At 48.5% G+C, this 27,611-nt stretch overlaps 1 protein-coding gene across 4 annotated transcripts in view; it reads right to left on the bottom strand.

The window, feature by feature from the left end:
- The window catches only part of STAG3 (STAG3 cohesin complex component), a 163,541-nt gene that overhangs the window by 52,246 nt on the left and 83,684 nt on the right, over window positions 1-27,611 (bottom strand). For 3 of the 4 annotated variants that reach the window (XR_012221409.1, XM_073551650.1, XM_073551651.1), the window contains exons 8-21: window positions 27,408-27,559; window positions 26,511-26,584; window positions 18,880-19,003; window positions 18,708-18,806; window positions 18,558-18,637; window positions 18,226-18,333; window positions 17,932-18,037; window positions 17,702-17,807; window positions 6,030-6,133; window positions 4,191-4,283; window positions 3,884-3,973; window positions 3,600-3,800; window positions 3,274-3,344; window positions 1-88 (exon numbers count right to left, since the gene is read on the bottom strand). Coding sequence is in view for 3 of the 4 variants with exons in the window: in XM_073551650.1 (XP_073407751.1) it covers window positions 1-88; window positions 3,274-3,344; window positions 3,600-3,800; window positions 3,884-3,973; window positions 4,191-4,283; window positions 6,030-6,133; window positions 17,702-17,807; window positions 17,932-18,037; window positions 18,226-18,333; window positions 18,558-18,637; window positions 18,708-18,806; window positions 18,880-19,003; window positions 26,511-26,584; window positions 27,408-27,559 (1,496 nt within the window). In the remaining variant the exon portion in view is untranslated. The remainder of the gene's footprint in view (window positions 89-3,273; window positions 3,345-3,599; window positions 3,801-3,883; window positions 3,974-4,190; window positions 4,284-6,029; window positions 6,134-17,701; window positions 17,808-17,931; window positions 18,038-18,225; window positions 18,334-18,557; window positions 18,638-18,707; window positions 18,807-18,879; window positions 19,004-26,510; window positions 26,585-27,407; window positions 27,560-27,611) is intronic. The other variant, XM_073551652.1, reaches the window with a different exon arrangement.

A 27,611-nucleotide genomic window follows, 5' to 3' on the forward strand; every position in this document is an offset into this window, starting at 1 on the left:
CTGCTCAGGAACCTCCGATGTGTCTATTGCCTTCTCCAGAATATGACAGCAGGGATCAAACAGCTCCCATCGGGTGAGATCATGAGCGCTGTAGTGAAGGAGGCAATAAAGTTGGCTTTTTCTTACTTACCTGTATAAGCCGTCTTTCATCCGTACACTGGGGGACACCAGCCCTTGGGTTACAGCTGCTGCTGCTACGATTGCACTTCTCACCACCCACTATCCTCCCGCAGAAACCGAAGGTGTGACAGGACAACCCTGTGGCCGCTCTGCACACCTGTAGGGCAGGGACTGTGTTAGGAATAACCCAAGAGGCCATCACCACCAGGATAGACTGGACAAGTCACAAGAATGGACCACTGAGTGGTCAGCATCGTCTACCACTGGGGGTCCAACCGGCTATGGTGACGCTGGATGCCGGCACACTGCACTCTGCAAGAATGAACAGGGAATCAGCCGGCCAGCAACAGGTGGCTGGAGAGCAGTACATACGCAAGGCTCAGGCTATGCCAAGGTTGTAAAGTGATTTTTTTTTATGGGATGGGAAGGAGAGGGGCAAAAAGAGGACCATGCTATATCAACACTAAGGTGGAGGACTACCTTGGCAAAATCTTGAAAGAAGACAATTGTAATGGAAGTGCTGGCCACCGAAGAGGAACACATGGAAGCAGGGTCCATGGAGGGGCTAAAATAGAAGAAACTGTAGCGCCTTAAAGACCAAACTAAGATCTCATGGCCCCGTCGGTAAGAAGGAACAGCGTAAACCACTGCCAAAGAGATGGTGTCTGCAGCTGTCGAGATCGTGGACACATCTTTACCCTGAGGAGGCTCAGACTGAACCCCGAGTCCAAGACATTCTGAGAGGTAGCCAGGAAAGTGAGAACGGACCAACACAACATCTTCCATGTGCTCAGTGAATGATGTCCTTGCCTTGAGCGCAGTCCAGATGTCTTGGCCCGATAACCTCCAGCAAGTAATACGGAGGCTACAACAACCACAACGAAATGAGCCGCTGCGGGAGGCAAGTAGAAGAACGGGCTCTAACGAACTAGTCAGAGGAAAATGCCAGAAGGAGGACGGATATGAGGCTGGAGGCTCGGCACAGGGGCCCTAACACCAACAAACTAGTCAGAGAAAGATACCAGAAGGAGGACGACGGCTATGAGGCTGGAGGCTCGGCACAAGGTCCCTAACACAGACGAACTAGTCAGAGAAAGATACCAGAAGGAGGACAGCTATGAGGCTGGAGGCTCGGCACAGGGGCCCTAACACCAACAAACTAGTTAGAGAAAGATACCAGAAGGAGGACGACGGCTATGAGGCTGGAGGCTCGGCACGAGGTCCCTAACGCAGACGAACTAGTCAGAGAAAGATACCAGAAGGAGGACGGCTATGAGGCTGGAGGCTCGGCACAGGGGCCCTAACACCAACAAACTAGTCAGAGAAAGATACCAGAAGGAGGACGACGGCTATGAGGCTGGAGGCTCGGCACAAGGTCCCTAACACAGACGAACTAGTCAGAGAAAGATACCAGAAGGAGGACGGCTATGAGGCTGGAGGCTCGGCACAGGGGCCCTAACACAGACAAACTAGTCAGAGGAAGATGCCAGAGGAAGGACGGCTATGAGGCTTGGCAAAGGGGCCCTAACACCAACAAACTAGTCAGAGAAAGATACCAGTGGAAGGACGGCTATGAGGCTAGATGCTCGGCACATGGGCCCTAGCACAGACAAACTAGTCAGAGGAAGATGCCAGAGGAAGGACGGCTATGAGGCTGGAGGCTCGGCACAGGGGCCCTAACACAGACAAACTAGTCAGAGGAAGATGCCAGAAGGAGAACGGATAGGAGGCTGGAGGCTCGGCACAGGGGCTCTAACACAGACAAACTAGTCAGAGGAAGATGCCATAAGAAGGACGCCTATGAGGCTGGAGGCTCGGCACAGGGGCCCTAACACAGACGAACTAGTCAGAGGAAGATGCCAGAAGAAGGACGGCTATGAGGCTGGAGGCTCGGCACAGGGGCCCTAACACAGACAAACTAGTCAGAGGAAGATGCTAGAGGAAGGACGGCTATGAGGCTGGAGGCTCGGCACAGGGGCCCTAACACAGACAAACTAGACAGAGGAAGATGCCAGAAGAAGGACGGCTATGAGGCTGGAGGCTCGGCACAGGGGCCCTAACACAGACAAACTAGTCGGAGGAAGATGCCAGAAGAAGGACGGCTGTGAGGCTGGAGGCTCGGCACAGAGGCCATAATACAAACTATTCAGCGAGGAAGATGTCAGAAGGAGGACGGCTATGAGGCTGGAGACTCGGCACAGGTGCACTAACACAGAGAAACACATGGAGAGTGAGGACTTGGCAACTGGAGACCACAGGTGGGCAGATGTAGACAGGACACAGCAAGTCCAAAGGTCAGCAAAGGAACCGCAGACAAAAAACAGCAACATAAAAGCTAACTGCAACCAAGGGGTAAATGAAGGTGGTGAACCGCAGGGGGTGAACTGTGTCGTAAAGCCAGCTGATGGTGGTGCACACCAAACACATCTTAATTCTGTGTCCTAATGGGCCTTACATAGGTCTGGGGCGAGGACATCACTGAGCCACCCTGGGCAACTTGCAAAACCCGACGTGGAGCATGAAAGAGAGCAGTGACACCCAGGACAAGGAAGCATGGACCGAGATAGGGACATAGCAGTTTTGGTTTAGCAAAACGCCTGTCAGGAATCCATATCTTGGGGAGTCCTTTCTCAATTTCTGAATTTGAGAGAATTTGGTGAGGGCACTTATAAAAAGCTACCTCTGGGGACAAAGAGGTTGGGGTCATAGCTCACAAAGGACAGTCTGCTCCTCATCCAAGTCTGCATGTGACTGGGAATGTCTCGTGCCGAGTCTCCATACCTCTAGCAGAGACGTCTGAGGGCTGCAGATCAGCAGAAGACAAGGAAGCAGTAGACGCTGATGGCCACCTTCAGCGGTCAGCCCTGAGCCGATTAACTGGCCTGCAGCCTAGTCAAGATTCGGAGATGGGCTACATTTTTAAAGCCAGTGGAAAATAAAACAGTATGAGTGGAAAAGAATTAAAAAGAACTCCACAAGAATGTTGGTGCCTCAGCCTCCCGTTTATCTCAGTTGCTGTGGGAGGAGTGCAGCGGGTCAGAGGAGCAAACTCTTTCATCACTTAGTGATTGGTAGCAGCTGTAACCCCAGGTCTGAGTCCTTCAGTGACGGTGAGATGATGGCGCTACGCGTATAATGTCCGTGTTGTGTCACCTGTACAGGGCAGAAAGCCTCTTCATGGTGGCTGCAGTATTGTACATGTCATCATCATCTAGATCCATCACCTAGAATAAGGAGAGAACGGCGGAAATTAAAAGCAGGGTGTATGCATATCTTCCAGTGGTCACAAGAGGACCCCCACTAGTCACAGAAGTCCCTTGCCTTGTTTTTAACAACCCCATAGCTACGGTTAGAGCACCGACCTCTGAATATTGGCAGCAGGTTCACCTCTATATTCAGTAGGACCTTCCCACACTTCAGGCGGTGTCCTAGTAAAAGCCTTCCTTTCCCCCATGTGCTCCTCTCCTGTCTCCAGATACCTGCAAAATGTCTGGCAGGTGACTGTGGAAATGAGCGGTGAGTCTGTCCAATAACTGGCTGAGCACAATGTCCGTCCTCTTGGAGAACGCCAGGCCCGGGTCACACAAGATGTACAGCGTCCGAGAGCAGGCCTCCAGCACCTGCGGCTCTGTGTGCTTCTCCAGGATATCTTGCACTTGGGTCAAGAGGAGGTCTAAATTCTGACAAGGAGAAGAAAGGGATGAAGGTGAAGCACTGCAGGACAGGCCTTGGCCTCCGTCTGTGGCCTCTCCGTCCTCCTCACCTTCTCCAGCCTCTCTGTAGAGTAAATCTCTAGTTCTAGGAACTGCACCACGTTTAGCAGAGCTCGCATCTTGTCTTCATCCGCGGAGAACTGGAAGCATAGAGGGAAATGGCATCGAACTGGGTCAGAAGAGACAAGAAAAACACACCGCTTGCCTTAAGAGATTTTGCACTCCTGGTTTGTGGCACACTTTAAGGAAACAAGCGGCAAAAACTGCACACGGTTCCACCAAGAATCGCCACGGACTTCTCTCAGGTTATCTGATAACCTGTATTATAGTTCGCCCTCATCATCTAGACGGCGGTACCTTGGCCAGGAGATAGGGTAATGTTAAGATCATGTGGCGGCTGAGTCGTAGCCTATCCTCGGAGTGCGCCTTCTTATCTTTCGCAGACAGGATCTAAAATGACAAATGGCCGCTGTCATTTCAACAAAACGTTTTGCGGACTATGTTGCCGATATAGACGCGATCAAAAGAGTGACATACTTTAATTATTAAAATTTAGGAAAATAGGAAGTGGAGACGACTCCTTACAAGCTGCTGCTCTTTTATTATGTCTGGATCCGCCTATGACTGCTTTTATCAGTCATGCAAGTGCAACATCCGTCTTTTTTTGCATAGTAAAACAGGCTGCCATTCTCCAGGTTTGTTTCTAATGCATTCTGTTGCCCTACTCCACTTTAGGGTTATGTGCACACAGAGTGAAACACCTACACAAAAACAGCTTAAAAAAAAAAAAAAGCTTGAAAGCCTCTTCCTATTTAATTGTATTGTAAAACCACTTTGCATTTCACATGTTCAGATTTTGGAGCGGTTTTTCTCAGGTTTAGAAAAAAAAAGAAAAAAAAAAAGGATGCATACGTCAGTTGTTTGAAGCAGATGGATGGAAAAATGCTTCAAACTAGGTACCATCCAATCAAAAGGCTGCAAAAAAAAAAAAAAAACAGTTCAGAACAAAAACATGCTAAAAAAACCTCTACAGGAGATGAAAAGCTGCACCAAAAACTGTCCAGAGAAGCAGAGCTTCCTAAAGTGCTATTCACTAAGAACACTTGTCAGTTTTGATTGCTGCATAACAAAGCAACAAAAAAAAACAAAACAAGCTGCTGGAACTGAGGAAGTTAGCTCTGCAATGCAGGAAGGAGGCTGAATTTTCCCTGATCTACCAGCCCTATTTACAGGGAAAATCAGCAGTAAAAATAATGTTATGGGAGGTACAGTATGGAAATTTCCACAGCGTATAGAAGACAAAATTGGAAAATACACTACAAGTCAACACCAAGGTATGTGTTTGGCCCTTACTTTTACTTCATGACAAATGCAGACTATGACCAAAAAAAATGCAAATGGAAATTATGCGCAGTTTTGGTGCATGTGTTATGAACTTTTTGTTATTTTTGGTACTGACCCATTTGTGCAGCAAAAACGCTGAAAAGAATTCACGCTTGATTTAAAAAATGGCGTCAGAAAGAGATGCTACTGCGCAGGCGCCATTTTAATTTTTTTTCCCAACAAAACGCCTACATAACATGGATATATGCATAGTATCCATCGTATCACGCCTGATGAATGTGATTTCTTTTCCAAACAATAGTATATTCAGTATGTAAAATAGGGGGGCGGCTCAGTGAGGGATCAGTGACCTGTCATAAGCCACACTGATGCATATGTAAGCAGAGAATCACAAAAAGCCCCGCCCACAAGCTGTCACAGGCCTGCCCACAGGCTGTCACAGCCCCGCCCACAGGGTGTATACAGCTCCACCCACAGGCCGCATAAAGCTCCGCCCACAGGTCGCCCCGGGGCACGAGCATATCAATAACTCAAAACTGAAAATAAAGATTACACAACAACCACAAGATGGATTTCATCACCAGGTATCATTGTAATCAGTATAATGGCGCCGACCTGACACTGACTGTAGGTTACTGAGCACAATCCTGCTGACAGGTTCCCTTTAAGATTTTGCTTTTACTATATAACATTTGTTTTCTTTCCGCATGAAAAAAAACATCAAATAAACAATGTGTGAACAAGGCCCTACCCGACTTTCTCACAGCTGTGTGACCTGGTTATTATATCAGTCATTGGGAACTTGCTGGCATGTGTCTTCTAAGTACACCCCCTCGGGATTCGCTGACGTACCTTCTTTATAGGTCCTCTGCCTATTGGAGCGGTCCCTTCTGCTGCCTGTCGTATGGAAGATACCAGGATCTTGATAAGTGCGCTCTCCTCCTTGTCATCTAAGCCTAAAATTAGAAGAGAGATACCGTACTTCCCAAGCCGAGGACACTTTTATTCCTTCAATCATTTTTAGACCCCCTGATATTCACCTATCAATCAGATCAATACTGATCTCTCCCCGAAACACAAGCTGCATGTGAGGTCTGTGTGCCGTCACTAGATCTCATGTATCAGCACAGCTTCATCTCTCCCCCTGCAGTCTGATGCTGAGAATGTGACTGGATCCCCTCTCTCTGCAGTCTGATGCTGAGGAGTGTGACTGGATTCCCTCCCCCGCAGAGTCTGATGCTGAGGAGTGTGACTGGATTCCCCTGAACCCCGCAGAGTCTGATGCTGAGGAGTGTGACTGGATTCCCTCCCCCGCAGAGTCTGATGCTGAGGAGTGTGACTGGATTCCCCTGAACCCCGCAGAGTCTGATGCTGAGGAGTGTGACTGGATTTCCCTGAACTCTGCAGAGTCTGATGCGGAGGAGTGTGACTGGATTCCCCTGAACCCCGCAGAGTCTGATGCTGAGGAGTGTGACTGGATTTCCCTGAACTCTGCAGAGTCTGATGCTGAGGAGTGTGACTGGATTCCCTCCCCCGCAGAGTCTGATGCTGAGGAGTGTGACTGGATTCCCTCCCCAGCAGAGTCTGATGCTGAGGAGTGTGACTGGATTCCCCTGAACCCCACAGAGTCTGATGCTGAGGAGTGTGACTGGATTTCCCTGAACTCTGCAGAGTCTGATGCTGAGGAGTGTGACTGGATTCCCTCCCACGCAGAGTCTGATGCTAAGGAGTGTGACTGGATTTTCCTGAACTCTGCAGAGTCTGATGCTGAGGAGTGTGACCGGATTCCCCTGAACTCTGCAGAGTCTGATGCTGAGTGTCAGGAACACCGCACTGCACTTGCTCACTGAGCCAGTGCGCGTGTCCTGAGTAAGACAACCTGTGCTCAGAGATACCTGTGGAGCGGGCAGCAGCAGAGAAGATGCGTGCTTCAGACCCACAGGACCTGAAGCATGTGACTGCTGGGGGCGTGGCCTAAACTCCCGAGAGTTAGGAGCTGCCGGAAAACTCCTAGAATGGTAACTACGGAACAAAGTTACTAATTGGCATAGACAGGGACATAAACCAGATCAGGCCGGGGTCAAAGCACGACAATTACCAAAGGGCAAGACAGAACGGATAGTCAAGACGTAGCCAAGGAGTCAGAAACCAGAGAAGCAGATATACAGTACAAAATCAACAGGCAAACTCACAACGGGGGACAGAACCAGATCAGAACCATATAAGCAAGCTATAAGACAACGAACATGCACACAGGGGTCACAACACTCGGCCAAAGGCAAAAGTATAACTGACAGGGATTGGAGTATCTCAGGGCAATAAAAAGCTCTGCCTGAACCAAAGAGAGGCCACAATAATTAACCCCTGATGTGCAGGTCAAAACCTGTACTGGGATCATGACAGTACCCCCCTCTCAACGAGGGGCCTCTGGACCCCCAGGCTTCCCCGGGTACTTGGCATGGAAAGCCCGAACCAGGCGATCTGCATGTACAGAGTGAGCAGGGACCCATGAGCGATCCTCCGGTCCATATCCCTTCCAGTGTACCAGGTACTGCAAAGAGCGGCGCACCCGCTGAGAGTCCACAATATGTCCAACCTTATATTCCAAGTGACCCTCCACCAACACTGGAGGAACAACAGACTCGGAGTCCTCCTTGACAGACCCCACGGGTTTCAACAGAGATTTATGGAACACATTGGATATCTTTAAGGAGGCGGGGAGACGCAACCTATATGCCACCGGGTTGACTATCTCCACAATCTCGTACGAAACAATGAACTTTGGTCCCAATTTAGCTGACGGTACCTTCAAGTTAATGTTACGTGTGGAAAGCCAAACCTTCTCCCCCACCTGAAACATGTGTCCCGGGGCCCTCTTTTTGTCAGCAAAATATTTGTACCTCCCCTGGGCCCGAGAGATATTAAGCTGGACTTCAGCCCAGAGGTTTTTTAACCGTTGGACGGACCCCTCTGCCCCTGGACAACCGGAATCCACCCGTGAAAACTCCCCAAAATGAGGATTAAACCCATAATTTATTAGGAATGGGGACATGTTGGTGGACTGACTCACCCGGTTGTTAAAAGCGAATTACGCCAACGGTAACGCATCACACCAATCCTCCTGTCTGGCGGAGGTCAGACACCTGAGAATTTGTGCCAGGGATTGATTGGTGCGTTCCGTCTGACTATTACTCTCCGGGTGATATGCAGACGAGAAGGAGAGTGAGATGCCCAATTTCATATAGAATGCCCGCCAAAATTTGGCCACAAACTGCACACCTCTGTCAGACACCACATTCAGGGGTACCCCATGCAATTGGACCACATGCTGCACGAACAACCTTGACAATCTTTCTGCTGAGGGTAGTGCTGCCAAGGGAATGAAATGGGCCTGTTTTGAAAACCTATCCACCACCACCCAGATCACGGTATTGCCCCTGAATGGTGGAAGACCGGTAATAAAATCCATGGAGAGATGAGTCCATGGCCTATCAGGAACCGGTAAAGGTATGAGCTCCCGAGCCGGCCGGTTATGCGAGCTTTTGGAACGGGCACAAACTCCACAAGCAGCAATGAATTTCTTGACATCGGACCCCAGTGAAGGCCATCAAAAAATCTTGGCTACTGCCTCTCTAGTGGCCGTGATACCGGGATGAGCACTCAGCCTAGACTCATGAAACTCCTGCAGAAGTTTAGGCCGCAATAAATCCGGAACAAACAATTTATCCCCTAGTCTGGTCGTCGGAGCTAGGAACTGAGCCCTCAAAATTTCTTGTTCCAACTCTGATGAGACCCCCGCCACTACCCCTGGGGGAAGAATGGAGGACGGTGGCTCGGGGGGAGACACCGGGTCAAAACTTCTGGACAGGGCATCCGCTTTAACATTTTTGGACCCTGGTCGAAAAGTAATGGAGAACTGAAAGCGTGAAAAAAAAAAGTGACCAACGGGCTTGTCTAGGAGTAAGCCTCTTAGCACATTCAAGGTATGCCAAATTTTTGTGATCCGTGACAACAGTGATAGGGTGAGCCGCCCCTTCCAAAAAGTGCCTCCATTCTTCGAATGCCAGCTTGACCGCAAGAAGTTCTCTATTGCCTACATCGTAATTTCTCTCGGCGGATGAGAACTTCTTGGAGAAGAAGGCACATTGTTTGAGATTAGTAAGGGTGGCCGGACCTTGGGACAAAACTGCCCCCACCCCTACTTCAGAAGTATCCACATCCACAATAAATGGTTTGGACGGGTCTGGCTGGACCAACATCGGGGCGGACATGAAACATTTCTTAAGAGCTGAGAAGGACTCCTTAGCGAGTTCCGACCAATTTTTTACATCAGCCCCCTTCTGGGTAAGATCTGTGAGTGGTTTAACCACTTGAGAGAAACCTTTAATGAATCTCCGGTAATACTTTGCAAATCCCAAGAAGCACTGGAGCCCCTTGAGATCATGAGGCTGAACCCAGTCTGCGATCGCCAGCACCTTCTTAGGGTCCATAAGAAACCCCTCACAAGATACAATCAGCCCCAAAAAAAGACAGTTCCTGTACGAAAAACGAACATTTTTCTAATTTAGCAAACAGGTGGTTCTCCCTGAGTCTCTGGAGAACTGTCTATAGATGTTGTAAGTGAGACTGACTGTCCGGGGAATACACTAAAATGTCATCCAAATAAATGACAACCAAACGGCCTATCAGGTCAGAAAACACAACATTGATAAAGTTCCGGAAAATAGCGGGGGCTTTAGTTAACCCGAAGGGCATAACCAGGTTTTCAAAGAGTCCCTTAGATGTGAGGAACGCAGTTTTCCACTCGTCCCCTTCCCGAACCCTTATCAGGTTGTAGGCCCCCCCGGAGATCTAATTTGGAGAACCATTGGGCCCCAGATAACTGGTTACATAGGTCTGGGATGAGGGGAATTGGATAAGTGTTCCTAACCGTTATCTTGTTAAGTTCCCGAAAGTCGAGGCACGGCCGCAAACCACCATCTTTCTTCTTCACAAAGAAGAATCCTGCTGTCACGGGTGACACAGAAGGCCTGATATGCCCTTTGCGGAGACACTCAGCTATGTACTCCTTCATGGCTTGGCGCTCAGGCCCGGACAAATTGAACAATCGAGCCTTACAGTTATGGCCAAAAGTATTGACACCCCTGCAATTCTGTCAGAAAATACTCAGTTTCTTCCTGAAAATGATTGCAAACACAAATTCTTTGGTATTATTATCTTCATTTAATTTGTCTTAAATGAAAAAACACAAAAAGAATTGTCCTAAAGCCAAATTGGATATAATTCCACACCAAACATAAAAAAGAGGGTGGACAAAAGTATTGGCACTGTTCGAAAATTCATGTGATGTTTCTCTAATTTGTGTAATTAACAGCACCTGTAACTTACCTGTGGCACCTAACAGGTGTTGGCAATAACTAAATCACACTTGCAGCCAGTTGACATGGATTAAAGTTGACTCAACCTCTGTCCTGTGTCCTTGTGTGTACCACATTGAGCATGGAGAAAAGAAAGAAGACCAAAGAACTGTCTGAGGACTTGAGGAACCAAATTGTGAGGAAGCATGAGCAATCTCAAGGCTACAAGTCCATCTCCAAAGACCTGAATGTTCCTGTGTCTACCGTGCGCAGTGTCATCAATAAGTTTAAAGCCCATGGCACTGTGGCTAACCTCCCTAGATGTGGACGGAAAAGAAAAATTGACAAGAGATTTCAACGCAAGATTGTGCAGATGTTGGATAAAGAACCTCGACTAACATCCAAACTGGTTCAAGCTGCCCTGCAGTCCGAGGGTACAACAGTGTCAACCCATACTATCCGTCGGCGTCTGAATGAAAAGGGACTGTATGGTAGGAGACCCAGGAAGACCCCACTTCTTACCCCGAGACATAAAAAAGTCAGGCTGGAGTTTGACAAAACTTACCTGAAAAAGCCTAAAATGTTTTGGAAGAATTTTCTCTGGTCAGATGAGACAAAAGTAGAGCTTTTTGGGCAAAGGCATCAACATAGAGTTTACAGGAGAAAAAAAGAGGCATTCAAAGAAAAGAACACAGTCCCTACAGTCAAACATGGCGGAGGTTCCCTGATGTTTTGGGGTTGCTTTGCTCTGGACTGCACTGCACTGGACTGCTTAACCGTGTGCATGGCATTATGAAGTCTGAAGACTACCAAACAAATTTTGCAGCATAATGTAGGGCCCAGTGTGAGAAAGCTGGGTCTCCCTCAGAGGTCATGGGTCTTCCAGCAGGACAATGACCCAAAACACACTTCAAAAAGCACTAGAAAATGGTTTGAGAGAAAGCACTGGAGACTTCTAAGGTGGCCAGCAATGAGTCCAGACCTGAATCCCATAGAACACCTGTGGAGAGATCTAAAAATGGCAGTTTGGAGAAGGCACCCTTCAAATATCAGGGACCTGGAGCAGTTTGCCAAAGAAGAATGGTCTAAAATTCCAGCAGAGCATTGTAAGAAACTCATTGATGGTTACCGGAAGCGGTTGGTCGCAGTTATTTTGGCTAAAGGTTGTGCAACCAAGTATTAGGCTGAGGGGCCAATACTTTTGTCTGGCCCTTATTTGGAGTTTTGTGTGAAATGATAAATGTTTTGCTTTTTCCTTCATTCTCTTTTGTGTTTTTTCATTTAAAACAAATTAAATTAAGATAATAATACCAAAGAATTTGTGTTTGCAATCATTTTCAGAAAGAAACTGAGTATTATCTGACAGAATTGCAGGGGTGTCAACACTTTTGGCCACAACTGTAGGTAACTTGGCTCCGGGTACTAAATCAATGGCCCAATCGTAGGGTCTATGTGGTGGCAGCGCCTCAGCCTCACTTTCGGAAAATACGTCTTCGAAATCCTTCAGGTACTCCGGACTACCTTCCAGACAGACAGGCAACACAGATACGGTTTTAACAGAGTTAACAAAAGGCCCCAGGTTACAACACTTATCTTTACATCCCCATTGAGTGATCTCCCCTGTCACCCAATCAATGGTAGGATTATGGCGTTGTAGCCAAGGCATCCCCAGTACCAGTCCTGCAGGCAAGTTATCTAACACAAGACAAGTTAATTTTTCCACATCAGTGGAACCCACTTTCAGAGAAAAAAGTTCAGACCTGAAACAGATACCGTTCCGGGTAAGAGAGGACGAGTTAATTGCCACAAGTTTAACAGGATCCTGAAGCCTGACTGTCCCTATCTTATTAAAAGTCATAATCCGGGCATCAATCAGGTTAACAGCAGAGCCACAGTCACCAAAGGCGGTAGTCTGAACAGGACCATCACCAAGTTCCAGCTCCACCCGAAGCACAATTTTTGCAAGTGAGGAAAATGGTACCTGAAGGTCTGGGTAGCCTCCTCAACTACGACCCAGACCTAGTCGTTTCCCGCCACCTTAGAGGATGACGGACAGGAGGGGCAGTCCTTCTTCCAATGTCCAGATTCCCCACAATAGAAGCACAACTGCTTCTCCCGGCCGCGTCTTCTTTCCTTCTCATCACAGGTGACAGCGCTCAGCTCCATAGCCACCGGAGGAGTCCGGGTCTCAACTCCACTGGAGAATAATGATGTTTCAAGTTGCATAACACCTCTTGCCCGCAGTCTGCGATCCATGCGAACCGCTTGGGTCATGGCATCCTCCAGGGAGTCAGGTGGAGGATGGAGTGCCAGGGCATCCTTCAGACGTTCACACAGGCCTCTATGGAACAGCCCCCGAAGGGCGGTATCACTCCAAAAAACTTCAGCTGCCCATCGCCTAAATTCAGAACAAAACCACTCGGCCGAGTGCTTCCCCTGACACTCATCACCTTGTCCTCAGCCAAACGCACTCTATCTGGCTCATCGTAAATAAGCCCTAAGGCCTCAAAAAACGCATCCACAGTCATTCTCTCTGGGGCAGAAGAGGAAAGAGAAAATGCCCAGGCTTGTGGGGACCCCCTAAGGAGGGACATAACTACCCCCACCCTGTTTCTCATCCCCAGAGGAGCGGGGTCTCAAGGAGAAAAAGAGCTTACAGCCCTCTTTAAACGCTCTAAATTCATTTTTGTCACCAGCAAACGTATCTGGCAATTTAACCGGGGATTAAGGTGGGACTAAAATGACATCTCTATTCCCCACCTGCTGAAAGCCTGCGGAAAGCACCCCCTGAACCGAGTCCGCAACCTGCCGCTGGGACTGGGCCAGAGCTTGGTGTTGCAAACTTAGCTTCTGCAGCGACTGAGTCAAGCATTTCACCTGCTCAGATAAGGCATGCATTGGGTCCATGCTGCAGAAGTGAGGAGAGAAAAAAAAAAAAGTTCTCGGTCAGTTATAATGTCAGGAACACCGCACTGCACTTGCTCACTGAGCCAGTGCGCATGTCCTGAGTAAGACAACCTGTGCTCAGAGATACCTGTGGAGCGGGCAGCAGCAGAGAAGAGGCGTGCTTCAGACCCACAGGACCTGAAGCACGTGACTGCTGGGGGCGTGGCCTAAACTCCCGAGAGTTAGGAGCTGCAAGAGTACTCCTAGCAGGGTAACTACGGAACAAAGTTACTAATAGGCATAGACAGGGAAATAAACCAGATCAGGCTGGGGTCAAAGCTCGAGATAGCACGACAATTACCAAAGGGCAAGACAGAACGGATAGTCAAGACGTAACCAAGGAGTCAGAAACCAGAGAAGCAGATATACAGTACAGAATCAACAGGCAAACTCACAACGGGGGACAGAACCGGATCAGAACCATATAAGCAAGCTATAAGACAACGAACATGCACACAGGGGTCACAACACTCGGCCAAAGGCAAAAGTATAACTGACAGGGATTGGAGTTTCTCAGGGCTATAAAAAGCTCTGCCTGAACCAAAGAGAGGCCACAATAATTAACCCCAGGTGTGCAGGTCAAAGCCTGCACTGAGCTCAAGACATTAACCCCTGACATGCAGGTCAATACCTGCACTGGGATCATGACACTGAGGAGTGTGACTGGATTCCCCTGAACCCCGCAGAGTCTGATGCTGAGAAGTGTGACTGGATTCCCTCCCCCCGCATAGTCTGATGCTGAGGAGTGTGACTGGATTCCCCTGAACCCCGCAGAGTCTGATGCTGAGGAGTGTGACTGGATTCCCTCCCCCGCAGAGTCTGATGCTGAGGAGTGTGACTGGATTCCCCTGAACCCCGCAGAGTTTGATGCTGAGGAGTGTGACTGGATTCCCCTGAACCCCGCAGAGTCTGATGCTGAGGAGTGTGACTGGATTCCCCTGAACCCCGCAGAGTCTGATGCTGATGAGTGTGACTGGATTCCCCTGAACCCCGCAGAGTCTGATGCTGAGGAGTGTGACTGGATTCCCCTGAACCCCGCAGAGTCTGATGCTGAGGAGTGTGACTGGATTCCCCTGAACCCCGCAGAGTCTGATGCTGAGGAGTGTGACTGGATTCCCCTGAACCCCGCAGAGTCTGATGCTGAGGAGTGTGACTGGATTCCCTCCCCCGCAGAGTCTGATGCTGAGGAGTGTGACTGGATTCCCTCCCCCGCAGAGTCTGATGCTGAGGAGTGTGACTGGATTTCCCTGAACTCTGCAGAGTCTGATGCTGAGGAGTGTGACTGGATTCCCCTGAACCCCGCAGAGTCTGATGCTGAGAAGTGTGACTGGATTCCCTCCCCCGCAGAGTCTGATGCTGAGGAGTGTGACTGGATTCCCCTGAACCCCGCAGAGTCTGATGCTGAGAAGTGTGACTGGATTCCCTCCCCCGCAGAGTCTGATGCTGAGGAGTGTGACTGGATTCCCCTGAACCCCGCAGAGTCTGATGCTGAGGAGTGTGACTAGATCCCCTCCCCCGCAGAGTCTGATGCTGAGGAGTGTGACTGGATTCCTCTGAACCCCAGAGTCTGATGCTGAGGAGTGTGACTGGATTCCCCTGAACTCTGCAGAGTCTGATACTGAGGAGTGTGACTGGATTCCCCTGAACCCAGCAGAGTCTGATGCTGAGGAGTGTGACCGGATCCCCTCTCTTTGCAGAGTCTGATGCTGAGGAGTGTGACTGGATTCCCCTGAACCCTGCAGAGTCTGATGCTGAGGAGTGCGACTGGATTCCCCTGAACCCTGCAGAGTCTGATGCTGAGGAGTGTGACTGGATTCCCCTGAACCCTGCAGAGTCTGATGCTGAGGAGTGTGACTGGATTTCCCTGAACTCTGCAGAGTCTGATGCTGAGGAGTGTGACTGGATTCCCCTGAACCCCGCAGAGTCTGATGCTGAGAAGTGTGACTGGATTCCCTCCCCCGCAGAGTCTGATGCTGAGGAGTGTGACTGGATTCCCCTGAACCCCGCAGAGTCTGATGCTGAGGAGTGTGACTAGATCCCCTCCCCCGCAGAGTCTGATGCTGAGGAGTGTGACTGGATTCCTCTGAACCCCAGAGTCTGATGCTGAGGAGTGTGACTGGATTCCCCTGAACTCTGCAGAGTCTGATACTGAGGAGTGTGACTGGATTCCCCTGAACCCAGCAGAGTCTGATGCTGAGGAGTGTGACCGGATCCCCTCTCTTTGCAGAGTCTGATGCTGAGGAGTGTGACTGGATTCCCCTGAACCCTGCAGAGTCTGATGCTGAGGAGTGTGACCGGATCCCCTCTCTCTGCAGTCTGATGCTGAGGAGTGTGACTGGATCCCCTCTCTTTGCAGAGTCTGATGCTGAGGAGTGTGACTGGATTCCCATAAACCCTGCAGAGTCCGATGCTGAGGAGTGTGATTGGATTCCTATAAACCCCACAGAGTCCGATGCTGAGGAGTGTGACTGGATTCCCCAGAACCCTGCAGAGTCTGATGCTGAGGAGTGTGACTGGATTCCCATAAACCCTGCAGAGATCGATGCCGAGGAGTGTGACTGGATTCCCCTGAACCCTGCAGAGTCTGCTATAGTTTTTGTCCTCTCTCTACACACTGAAGCACAGCCTGCGTGACTGCCAGCCTCTCCCCGTGACCTCCGAGTAACACAGAGCAGATACTACCAAGAGTAATGTTTCCAGATCCCGACATGGCGATTTTCCGTTTTTGCATTTTTTTTATATCTTCTTCCCTTATTTCCAAAGGCCTCATTTTTTGTAATGTTTTTCATCCACATAGCCGTATGAGGGCTTGTGTTTTTGCAGGACCAGTTCTAATTTTGAATGGCACCATCCACTTTACCATGTGATGTACTGAGAAAGCGGAAAAAAATCCAAAGTGCAGAGAAATTGAGAAAAAAAAACGGAATTTTACAATTTTTGTTTCTGCAGTGTTCATTGTCCATTGGCAAAATGACTGCCAGGTCAGTGCAATTACAGAGATAAAAAAAATTAACTTGTGTCGCTCACTTCTGAGACCCATAATGTTTTCATTTTCTGTCAGTGGAGCTGTGTGATAGCTTGTTTTTTCCCCGACAAGCCGACGTATTTATTGATACCTGTAACACTGGTGGGTGTGCACCCACTGCACCACGGGCAGGGCTTAAACAAGAGGGGCGCGACTAATGGACTACCTGGTTTTTGCTAGAGCCTATGGTGGTGAGGGTAGGCTTGGTTGCAGGTAGTCCCCAGGTACCACTCCAAGAAAGTCCCCGAGACCGCAGCAGCTGACTGGAGGGTGGTCAGAGTGTGGTCATAGATAGATAGATAGATAATAGATAGATAGATAGATAGATAGATAGATAAATAGATGGATAAAAGAACAAAAAGCAACATAAAAAATATTTGTGGGGTGCAGAAGCTTCCTAGGCACGTACCAAACCCAGAAAATATATCTCAAAAAATGGAAGCAGCACACCGTTATCGGATCAAATCATGTGCAATTTAATTGCCCATAAGGCGACGTCCACATTCCTGGACCAAAATGTCGCCATATGGGCAATTAAATCGCATGTGATTTGATCCGATAACGGTGTGCCGCTTCCATTTTTTTTTTAGATAGATAGATAGATAAACAGATAGATAGATAGATAGTGTGACAGAGTCACTGGCAAAGTGCTGTAGGGAAGATAAGTTCCATTGAGGTTATTCACTTCAGTGATGTGAAACCCAGAAGTTTGCTCCAGCACACTATGTGATGAGAGGGGTTAATCAGCCATTTTAAGGGCTGGGTTTTTGAGAACAACCACTGTGTGTGGGTGGGAGGTTGTCCATCTTATCTCCACCCCAGGGTGTGTTCTGGGATTTAAATAGTCGGCCTCCAGAGGCATCCAGTGTTCAGTGGGACTGGAGACGCTTACTCCAGAGAACTGTTCGTGCTTGGACTAACCTGAACCGTGTGTTTTTGCTAAACCCTGAACAGGCAGATCCCTGCTACCACAAGGCCTGTGCTTTATGTTACCACTTTGTCTTGTTTTCCGGTTTGTGCCGTGTTTAGTTTGACTTCATTAAGGATTATGCTGCATAGATAATAAACCAGTAAAGATCTTATAGAGACAGTGTTCCCGTGTCTACCTCCGTGCAGAGCTGAGTGAGCCGATCTACCACAATAGATAGATAGATAATAGATAATATAGATAACAATCACCATGCTTCTGTACTTACAGGTTTTCTTCATCAGCAGGAGATCGGTCTGACATTCCCAGTCCCGTAGCTGAGGGGCCGCGCTGTCCCACAGACTGTCCACCAGGTACGCAGCGTGGTCATGAAGCTGGCGACAGGTAAGTATCACGGTTATAGACTCTCTTTTTCTCCGTGTGACATGGCAGCTTGGCCACAGATAAAGTAATGTAAGTAAAAGGCAGAAACCTAACATCGGCCATTGGGGCACTCACCTCACTGGAAATGAAGAACTCAATCAGCAGATGAAAGAAGGCAGTGTGGGCGCTGCGCCGATGGCCGTGCTCGGGGGATGGTTCCTCCGCACTAGTGTCCAATATCCTAATTATGTAAAAGAAGCCAAAACTACAGAATGCAGACTCAATCAGGAGATCAGTGATCCAGCATAACCCCTACAGGGGAGAAGCTGGAGGGCTTGTGAAGTGGTGAGGAGGCTGCAGGACGGCCCCTGGTCATATGTCTCCTCTCCGCAGATCCCTGCCGTCCTGCCTGGATATCGGAGCACTAACCTTTGGTAGAGAAATTCTCCGGCTGCCGCTGCCACTGCTCGGTTGGCTGTGTAGACCAAGGGGTGGACACTCTCACAGTCTTCCTTGCTCAAAATGTTCTCCATATTCCTGCAGAAAAGACAGAAAACCACATTCAATTGTCTCTTCTGCATAATACTTTGGAAAATTGAAAAATCCCTTGTGATATCAGTAGGTAAAGGGGCTGCCCTGACTCGGCACGCTATCACCGATCCCTGGTCCCACAGTCCTCTCCAGCGACACTACGGGGCGACACATGGCTGATTACAACGGGAGCTATGGACCATTATATACTTATTCTTCCCGTGTCTCACTTGCTGATGAGGATGATCAGGTGTATGGCTTCTGCGGAGACCTGAGGCTCTCTGTCCAGGGCCATGGCCACAATCCTGCTCTGTAAGAGGAGACTCCGGTCACACAAGCCCCTGACTCTGAGAATCACACGTTCACACAAGACCCAGTACCTTAAATCTGCTAGTAAAAAGCTCCAACTTTCCAGTCCACTGGGGCACATCGTAGAGTCCGTGGAGGCTCCGCAGACACTGTAACCGCACAGCTCCCTGCTGTAATAACACAGTAAGTACAGCAGTACCATCAGGTCCTCATCACATCCACTCCTTTCCATCAGGCCGTCACCTTGTCATGCAGCATCCATCCCAGGTATTTCAGGTAGCTGTCATTCAGGAAGTTCTGGGGGTAGTTCGTTATCCAAGTGCCTAACTCCTCGATACAGAGGGCCCGGATGTCCGGATGGACATCGCTGTGTATGAACGCAGAAAAAAAGAGAATGTCCTTCTGTCCTTCATGTGACAATTTGTTTTCCAATATGTTCTGCGAAGTCAAAAGCTCTGACTTTCTGAGCTCCAAATGCTCTGCATAGGCAGTAGAATACAGGACCGTAGGTATACGCTCTGCTCTAGGAGGCACCTCGCTAGGCAGAAAATAATGACTGTCTCCTCCTATGTCCCGCCTCACACCAGGAAGCTCAGTTTCCAGTGCCAAAGGGCTGAAACAGTGGCCCACAGGCCGCACTCTGCCCTCCGCCATTATCACCACTATTCGCATCCTTGGGATGCAGACAGTGGTGAATACATTGGTGGAGGACAGGGTCACAGGTCCATCTACCACCAATCAGCATGAGTCAACAGGCACAATGTCCTCATTTCATCACGTCAGGTGTGCACTGCGGATAGTCAGTGCCCCAGTGACAGGGGGGAACTGGAGCAAGGTATTTGTAGTTTTTTTTTTTTTTCATGTGTATGGGATGTTTGTATGTATATGAGAGGATATGTGAGGGCTCATGCGGTATATGGGAGGATATGTGAGGGCTCATGCAGTATATGGGAGGATATGTGAGGGCTCATGCAGTATATGGGAGGATATGTGGGGCTCATGCAATATATGGGAGGATATGTGAGGCTCATGCAGTATATGGGAGGATATGTGGGGCTCATGCAGTATATGGGAGGATATGTGGGGCTCATACGGTATATGGGAGGATATGTGGGGCTCATACGGTATATGGGAGGATATGTGAGGGCTCATGCAGTATATGGGTGGATATGTGAGGGCTCATGCAATATATGGGAGAATATGTGGGGCTCATGCAGTATATGGGAGGATATGTGGGGCTCATACGGTATATGGGAGGATATGTGGGGCTCATACGGTATATGGGAGGATATGTGAGGGCTCATGCAGTATATGGGAGGATATGTGAGGGCTCATGCAGTATATGGGAGGATATGTGAGGGCTCATGCAGTATATGGGAGGATATGTGAGGGCTCATGCAGTATATGGGAGGATATGTGAGGGCTCATGCAGTATATGGGAGGATATGTGGGGCTCATGCAATATATGGGAGGATATGTGGGGCTCATGCAGCATATGGGAGGATATGTGAGGGCTCATGCAGTATATGGGAGGATATGTGAGGGCTCATGCAGTATATGGGAGGATATGTGAGGGCTCATGCAGTATATTGGAGGATTTGTGAGGGTTCATGCAGTATATGGGAGGATATGTGGGGCTCATGCAGTAAATGGGAGGATATGTGAGGGCTCATGCAGTATATGAGAGGATATGTGAGGGCTCATGCAGTATAAGGGAGGATATGCGAGGGCTCATGCAGTATATGGGCGGATATGTGGGGCTCATGCAGTATATGGGAGGATATGTGGGGCTCATGCAATATATGGGAGGATATGTGGGGCTCATGCAGGATATGTGAGGGCTCATGCAGTATATGGGAGGATATGTGAGGGCTCATGCGGTAAATGGGAGGATATGTGGGGCTCATACGGTATATGGGAGGATATGTGGGGCTCATACGGTATATGGGAGGATATGTGGGGCTCATACGATATATGGGAGGATATGTGGGGCTCATACGGTATATGGGAGGATATGTGAGGGCTCATGCGGTATATGGGAGGATATGTGAGGGCTCATGCGGTATATGGGAGGATATGTGAGGGCTCATGCAGTATATGGGAGGATATGTGGGGCTCATGCAGTAAATGGGAGGATATGTGGGGCTCATGCAGTATATGGGAGGATATGTGGGGCTCATACGGTATATGGGAGGATATGTGAGGGCTCATGCAGTATATGGGAGGATATGTGGGGATCATGCAGTATATGGGAGGATATGTGGGGCTCATGCGGTATATGGGAGGATATGTGAGGGCTCATGCGGTATATGGGAGGATATGTGAGGGCTCATGCGGTATATGGGAGGATATGTGGGGCTCATGCAGTATATGGGAGGATATGTGGGGCTCATGCAGTATATGGGAGGATATGTGGGGCTCATGCAGTATATGAGAGGATATGTGAGGGCTCATGCAGTATATGGGAGGATATGTGGGGCTCATGCAGTATATGGGAGGATATGTCAGGGCTCATGCAGTATATGGGAGGATATGTGGGGCTCATGCAGTATATGGGAGGATATGTAGGGCTCATGCAGTATATGAGAGGATATGTGGGGCTCATGCAGTATGTGGGAGGATATGTGGGGCTCATGCAGTATGTTGGAGGATATGTGAGGGCTCATGCAGTATATGGGAGGATATGTGGGGCTCATGCAGTATGTGGGAGGATATGTGGGGCTCATGCAGTATGTGGGAGGATATGTGGGGCTCATGCAGTATATGGGAGGATATTTGGGGCTCATGCAGTATATGGGAGGATATGTGAGGGCTCATGCAGTATATGGGAGTATATGGGGCTCATGCTGTATATAGGGGGCTATCTGGGGGCTCATACTGTATATAGGGGGCTATGTGGGACTTATACTGTATATAGGAGGCTGTGTGAGGGCTCATTCTGTATATAGGGGCCAGGTGAGGGCTTATGCTGCATATGAGAGGCTATGTGGGTTCTCATGCTGTATATAGAGGCTAGGTGGGGCCTCATAATGTGTATATGGAGACTGTGGCGGCTCATACTGTATATGGAAGGCTCATGTATATATGGAGGCTATGTGTGGGCTCATGCTGTATATAGTAGGCAAACCACAAGTAGGACAAAATAACTAGTTATGCAAACATTCACCCTCCTATAATCAGTACTCTGTAGAGCCTCTTATTGAGGCAATTACAGATGCAGGTCGCTTTGGATAAGTCTCTATGAGCTTTCCACATCTTGCCACTGGGATTTTTGCCCATTCCTAAAGGCAAAACTGCTCCAGCTCCTTAAAGTTAGATGTTTCCTCCGGTGAACAGCAGTCTTCAAGTCTGACCACAGATTCTCCCTTGGATTAAGGTCAGGGCTTTGACTCGGCCACTAAAAAACGTTTACACTTTTCTCCTTAAACCACTCGTTATATGCTTTAGCAGTATGCTTTGGGTCATTGTCTTGTTGGAAGGTGAACCTCCGTCCCAGTCTCACATCACTGACAGCCTGAAACAGATTTTGCTCAAGAATATCCCTGTATTTCACACCATCCATCTTCCCCTCGACTTGGAAAATATTCCCTGTGCCTGCTGCCGAAAAATATCCCCACAGCATGATGCTGCCACCACGTTTCACTGTGGGGACGGTGTTCTTGGGGTGATGAGCTGCGTTGGTTTGGTGCCAGACATAGCGTTTACCTTGGTGGCCAGAAAGTTCAATTTTGCTGTCATCTGGCCAGGACACCTTCCTCCACACATTTGGGGAGTCTCCCACATATCTTTTGGCAAACTCCAATTGAATCTTACAAATTTTGTGTGTAAGTAAAGGCTTTCCTTCTGCCCACTGTTTCATAAAGGCCACCTCTAGGGAGGGTACAGCTTATTGTGGTTGTATGGACACTGTTGGGAACTCTGCATCTCCTTCAGGGTTACCTTTCGTCTCTTTGTTGCCGCTCTGATTAATGTCCTCCTTGCCCGAGCTGAGAGTTTTAGTGGGCGGCCCTCTCTTGGCAGGTTTGTTGTGGTACCATGTTCTTTCCATTTGATGATAATGGATTTGATGGTTTTCTGGGAAATCATCAGACATTGGGAGATTTTTTTTTTTTTTATAACCCAGCCCTGACTTGTACTTCTCAACAACTTTGCCCTGACTTGTTTGTAGATCTCCTTGGCCTTCAAGGTGTTGTTTGGAGATCTCCTTGGTCTTCATGGTGTTGCTTGGAGATCTCCTTGGCCTTCATGGTGTTGTTTGGAGATCTCCTTTGCCATCATGGTGTTGATGGAGATCTCCTTGGTCTTCATGGTGTTGATGGAGATCTCCTTGGTCTTCATGGTGTTGTTTGGAGATCTCCTTGGCCTTCATGGTGCTGTTTGGAGATCTCCTTGGCATTCATGGTGTTGTTTGGAGATCTCCATGGTCTTCATGGTGTTGTTTGGAGATAAATACTGAAAAAGATAAATTTCAGCTCACCTCTTGTAAGTTCGTAAGAACTATTGAAAAGCTCTGAGCGCGGACACGTCTCTGCCAGGACGTATAATGTTGCTTGGAGATCTCCTTGGCCTTCATGGTGTTGTTTGGAGATCTCCTTTTGGCCTTCATGGTGTTGTTTGGAGATCTCCGTGGTCTTCATTGTGTTGATGGAGATCTCCTTGGTCTTCATGGTGTTGTTTGGAGGTCTCCTTGGCCTTTATGGTGTTGCTTGGAGATCTCCTTGGCCTTTATGGTGTTGTTTGGAGATCTCCTTGGCCTTCATGGTGTTGTCTGAAGATCTCCTTGGCCTTTATGGTGCTGTTTGCAGATCTCTTTGGTCTTCATGGTGTTGTTTAGTTTGTGGTGCCTCTTAATAATGCTGTTGCAACCTCTGTGGCCTTTTGGAGAAGGTTAAGTGTATATACTCAGAGACATTTGACACTTAGATTGCACACAGGGGGACGTGGGATTTATAAAGGGAATTGCTTGCACCAGAAATTTTGGGGGGGCTTCAAAGCAAAAGGGGTGAATACATATGCCATTTTTTAGTTATTTGAGCCAATTAATTTAATTTATGCCTACATTTTTCTCACTTCACCAACTTAGACTATTTAGTGCTGCTGCATCACACACAAATTGGATTACAAAAAAAATTTAAACACAGGTAGTAATGTAACAAAATAGGTAAAAAACCAAGGGGGTGCATACTTTTGCAAGACACTGTACATATAAATGATACTACTCCAGTAGTGTTGCTCTGCTACATCCAAGTGTTACTACATTAGTACAGCTACATAGCTCTGATTAATCTAAATCTCACTATTACAATATCACTGCTCGGTTCTGCTACATCAAAGTGTCACTACTCTAGCATTTCTGCTCAGCTCTGCTACAGTACAGCTACTTGTTGGGGACTACATCCACCTGCTCCATTTTTGGGTAACCGTTCTGGGCTGGATGGTCTCAGCATTGGAGGTGGTAATCCTCACCCAATTTCTCTCCTACAACAATCCAACGCTTTACTGTTTGGTCTCAGGAGAAATCCCACGTCCGATCAACCTTCTATTACTAAGAGCCATATTTTTGGATCTCTCCAATTCAGTGATCACCTGCTTTCAGGATATGATTATGGTGGCTGGCCTGACCCATCAAGGTAGCACCAGTTCTCTCAGTTATATGGGGAATCGGTTACAATTCCTACAGAATGGAGCTGCACGTTCCACATTCCCGGGCCGAGGACATTGTCCGCCAAGAATCTCTGGATTCTGAAGCGTGGGTTCTCCTCACAGACGTCTTCAGTCAGTTCTGCCGTCCCAACCACAAGGTCTCAACTATCTCAATCGCTAGTTCCCGAAACACTTGTGTACATGCTCTGGTCCCTCTATAGCAGGGGTGGGGAACCTTGGGTCCACAGGCCGTAAACTGTCATTTTCTCTGGATCCTGGGCAGATTCCAGAAAACCATAGTGCTTGGGCCAGCGGCCAGAAAAACACGTGTAATAAACCTTTAGACTGCAGCATCTCACCAAGCTTCACTTCATGGATGCAGTCATTCCTAAAGGCCATCACCTCCATTCACAGGATTTCTAAGCTCTTTGCTCTTTTTTGCAGGGTTACGGTCCTTTCTTCCAAGGGTGGTCTCTGCTTTCCACAGCCATGTGGACATAGTCCTCCCCTCCCTTCGTACATCTCCAGACCATTCCCGGGAGAGTTCTCTCCACCATCTGGACCATTTCCAAATGTGTCAGGTTGGCTATATTGGAAGTCAACAAAGACAAGGGACAAATATCCATCTTTAGGGTTACAGCTTACTCAGTCGGTGCCTCCTGGGAGGTCTTTAGACAGTAAACGTCACATCCTGGTGGAGGTGATGATAAAGCCAACCAGGTGGAGCCAACACTTATTTCTACCAAGTGTTGATCCTCCTAGTGGCAGGGCGTATACCCACAGTCCTGTGTCCCCCAATATATTCAACCAGAAAGGGGTTTTACAGTAAAATCTAATTATTAAAATTCTGCCTTCCTGAAGCCGCCAGGTGTGGGAGCTAGCTGTATTCACATGTCCATCGGCAGCCAGATAGCAGAGCCATCCGGGCGAACAGAAGCCAGGCAATAAAGAAGGCCTTCATTATAGTCATTAGAGATGATGTCGCACCTCATCTCCCTCCCATCAAATTTCATCTCTTCTCTTTCTGTCAGGTTCTTGCAGGCAGCAACGCAAAATGGTCAAACGCCATCAGGACACCAGGTCAGTTAGGTCAAACTTAAGTGACACCACCGGATTATCCAGGATTCCTGCTGAATCTCCACTACTACTACTCTGCTACATCCAAATTTCACCATTCCAAATATCACTGCTAAGCGCTGCTACAGTCAAGCGCCACTACTCCAACACTACTACTCAGATCTGCTACATCCAAGCGCCACTACTCCAGAACTACTACTCAGGTCTGCTGAATCCAAGTGTCGCTCCTCTAGTATTGATACTCAGATCTGCTACATCCAAGCACCACTACTCCAGCACTACTACTCAGATCTGCTACATCCAAGCGCCACTACTCAGATCTGCTACATCCAAGCGCCACTACTCCAGCACTACTACTCAGCTCTGCTACATCCAAGTGTCACTACTCTAGTACTGCTACTCAGATCTGCTGCATCCAAGCACCACTACTCCAGCACTACTACTCAGATTTGCTACATCCAAGCACCACTACTCAGATCTGCTACATCCAAGCACCACTACTCCAGAACTACTACTCAGGTCTGCTGAATCCAAGTGTCGCTCCTCTAGTATTGATACTCAGATCTGCTACATCCAAGCACCACTACTCCAGCACTACTACTCAGATCTGCTACATCCAAGCGCCACTACTCAGATCTGCTACATCCAAGCGCCACTACTCCAGCACTACTACTCAGCTCTGCTACATCCAAGTGTCACTACTCTAGTACTGCTACCCAGATCTGCTGCATCCAAGCACCACTACTCCAGCACTACTACTCAGATTTGCTACATCCAAGCACCACTACTCCAGCACTACTACTCAGATCTGCTACATCCAAGCGCCACTACTCCAGCACTACTACTCAGATCTGCTACATCCAAGCGCCACTACTGAGATCTGCTACATCCAAGCGCCACTACTCCAGCACTACTACTCAGGTCTGCTACATCCAAGCGTCACTACTCTAGTACCTCTCAGCGCTGCTACATCCAAGCATCACTACTCCAGTAGTGCTGCTCCGCTCTGCCATAGTACACCTAGATCTCACTATTCCCAGAGGCCTCGCAGACCCTTTTCACACACATTGGTTGTTATTACCTATGAATTGATCGGCTGGATTGCGGGGAGCGTATGTGACGGTGACTGGAGGACACGTGGACATACTACTCACCGGTAGCGATGCACAAACACGCCTTTGAATATTCCGTTCATCATATTGCCGATATCTTCCAAGCTGGAATACATCTGTGCGGAGCGGGGACAGATAAATGAATATATTCTTACTAATAATAACTAATCGGCATCAGATCATCGTGACATGGCACATAACAGTCTGCCTACGACGGGTGCAGGAGCGGAGCCCGCACCATACACCGACAAATGTCAGCTGTCGGATAAAATGATGAAAAAATATATTAACTAAAGTATTATTTTTTTTTTTTACATTTCTTTATGTACTGGAAAAAAGATTGAGGGTCAATATCCTAATAGTCCTGTGAAGGACTGGCAATGTGTTGGCTAATGGTCTGCCCTATGGTAGCGCCCCCAGCTCCAGCCCCTCCGCTGACATTACCTGGCTCCATGGTGGGACGACATCAATCACAGAGGCACCGGGGAGAAAGGAGTTGGATGTTTTGGGATCTCTAACCTTGAGACCACCAGACATTTCCACACGGACGCCCCACGTCTATATGGGAGCCATACTCTTTCCTACGCTCTAGATCCTGAGGTCGGATTATGGCAGGAAAACACCGATCTGATACAAGTGATGGAGAATCCGACCGCGGAGAGTCATCTGCCACTCAAATAGCACAGGGTCAGGATCTCACGGACGCTCATACTAATCCAGCACAGGACCGGAATCAGGCATCTTCCTGATACATACAAGTAATATACGGTGCGGGCGGACGGGGGATTCATCCCCAAAAGATCGTCGCACATCAGGAACCTCCGGGCCTAGTAATGCCCTTGTGGCAATGGAGTATTAGTCTGACCATCACACGTAGTGATGGAAAGAAATGTACAACTAAACAATGATCGATTGTAGAGTCCGCGCTGTCACACCCACCTCCGCCATCTTCTCCGCCAGCGTCTCCAGCCGCTCTGCTGACCTCTTCTCCGGACTTTTCGCTCGTTCCACATTGAACTGGCGCTGGCTCGTGTCCAGGTGATGACTCAGGTCCCTGGCTACCTGCACCAACGCCGTCATCAGCTTCATGGCTGCACGGCGGGAAGGATCAGTAATGAGAAAATCAATCAACAAGCGGAAAAA

This window comes from Dendrobates tinctorius, unplaced genomic scaffold, assembly GCF_039654945.1.
Source record: "Dendrobates tinctorius isolate UK_male_01 unplaced genomic scaffold, ASM3965494v1 ptg000178l, whole genome shotgun sequence".
Lineage (NCBI taxonomy): Eukaryota > Metazoa > Chordata > Amphibia > Anura > Dendrobatidae > Dendrobates > Dendrobates tinctorius.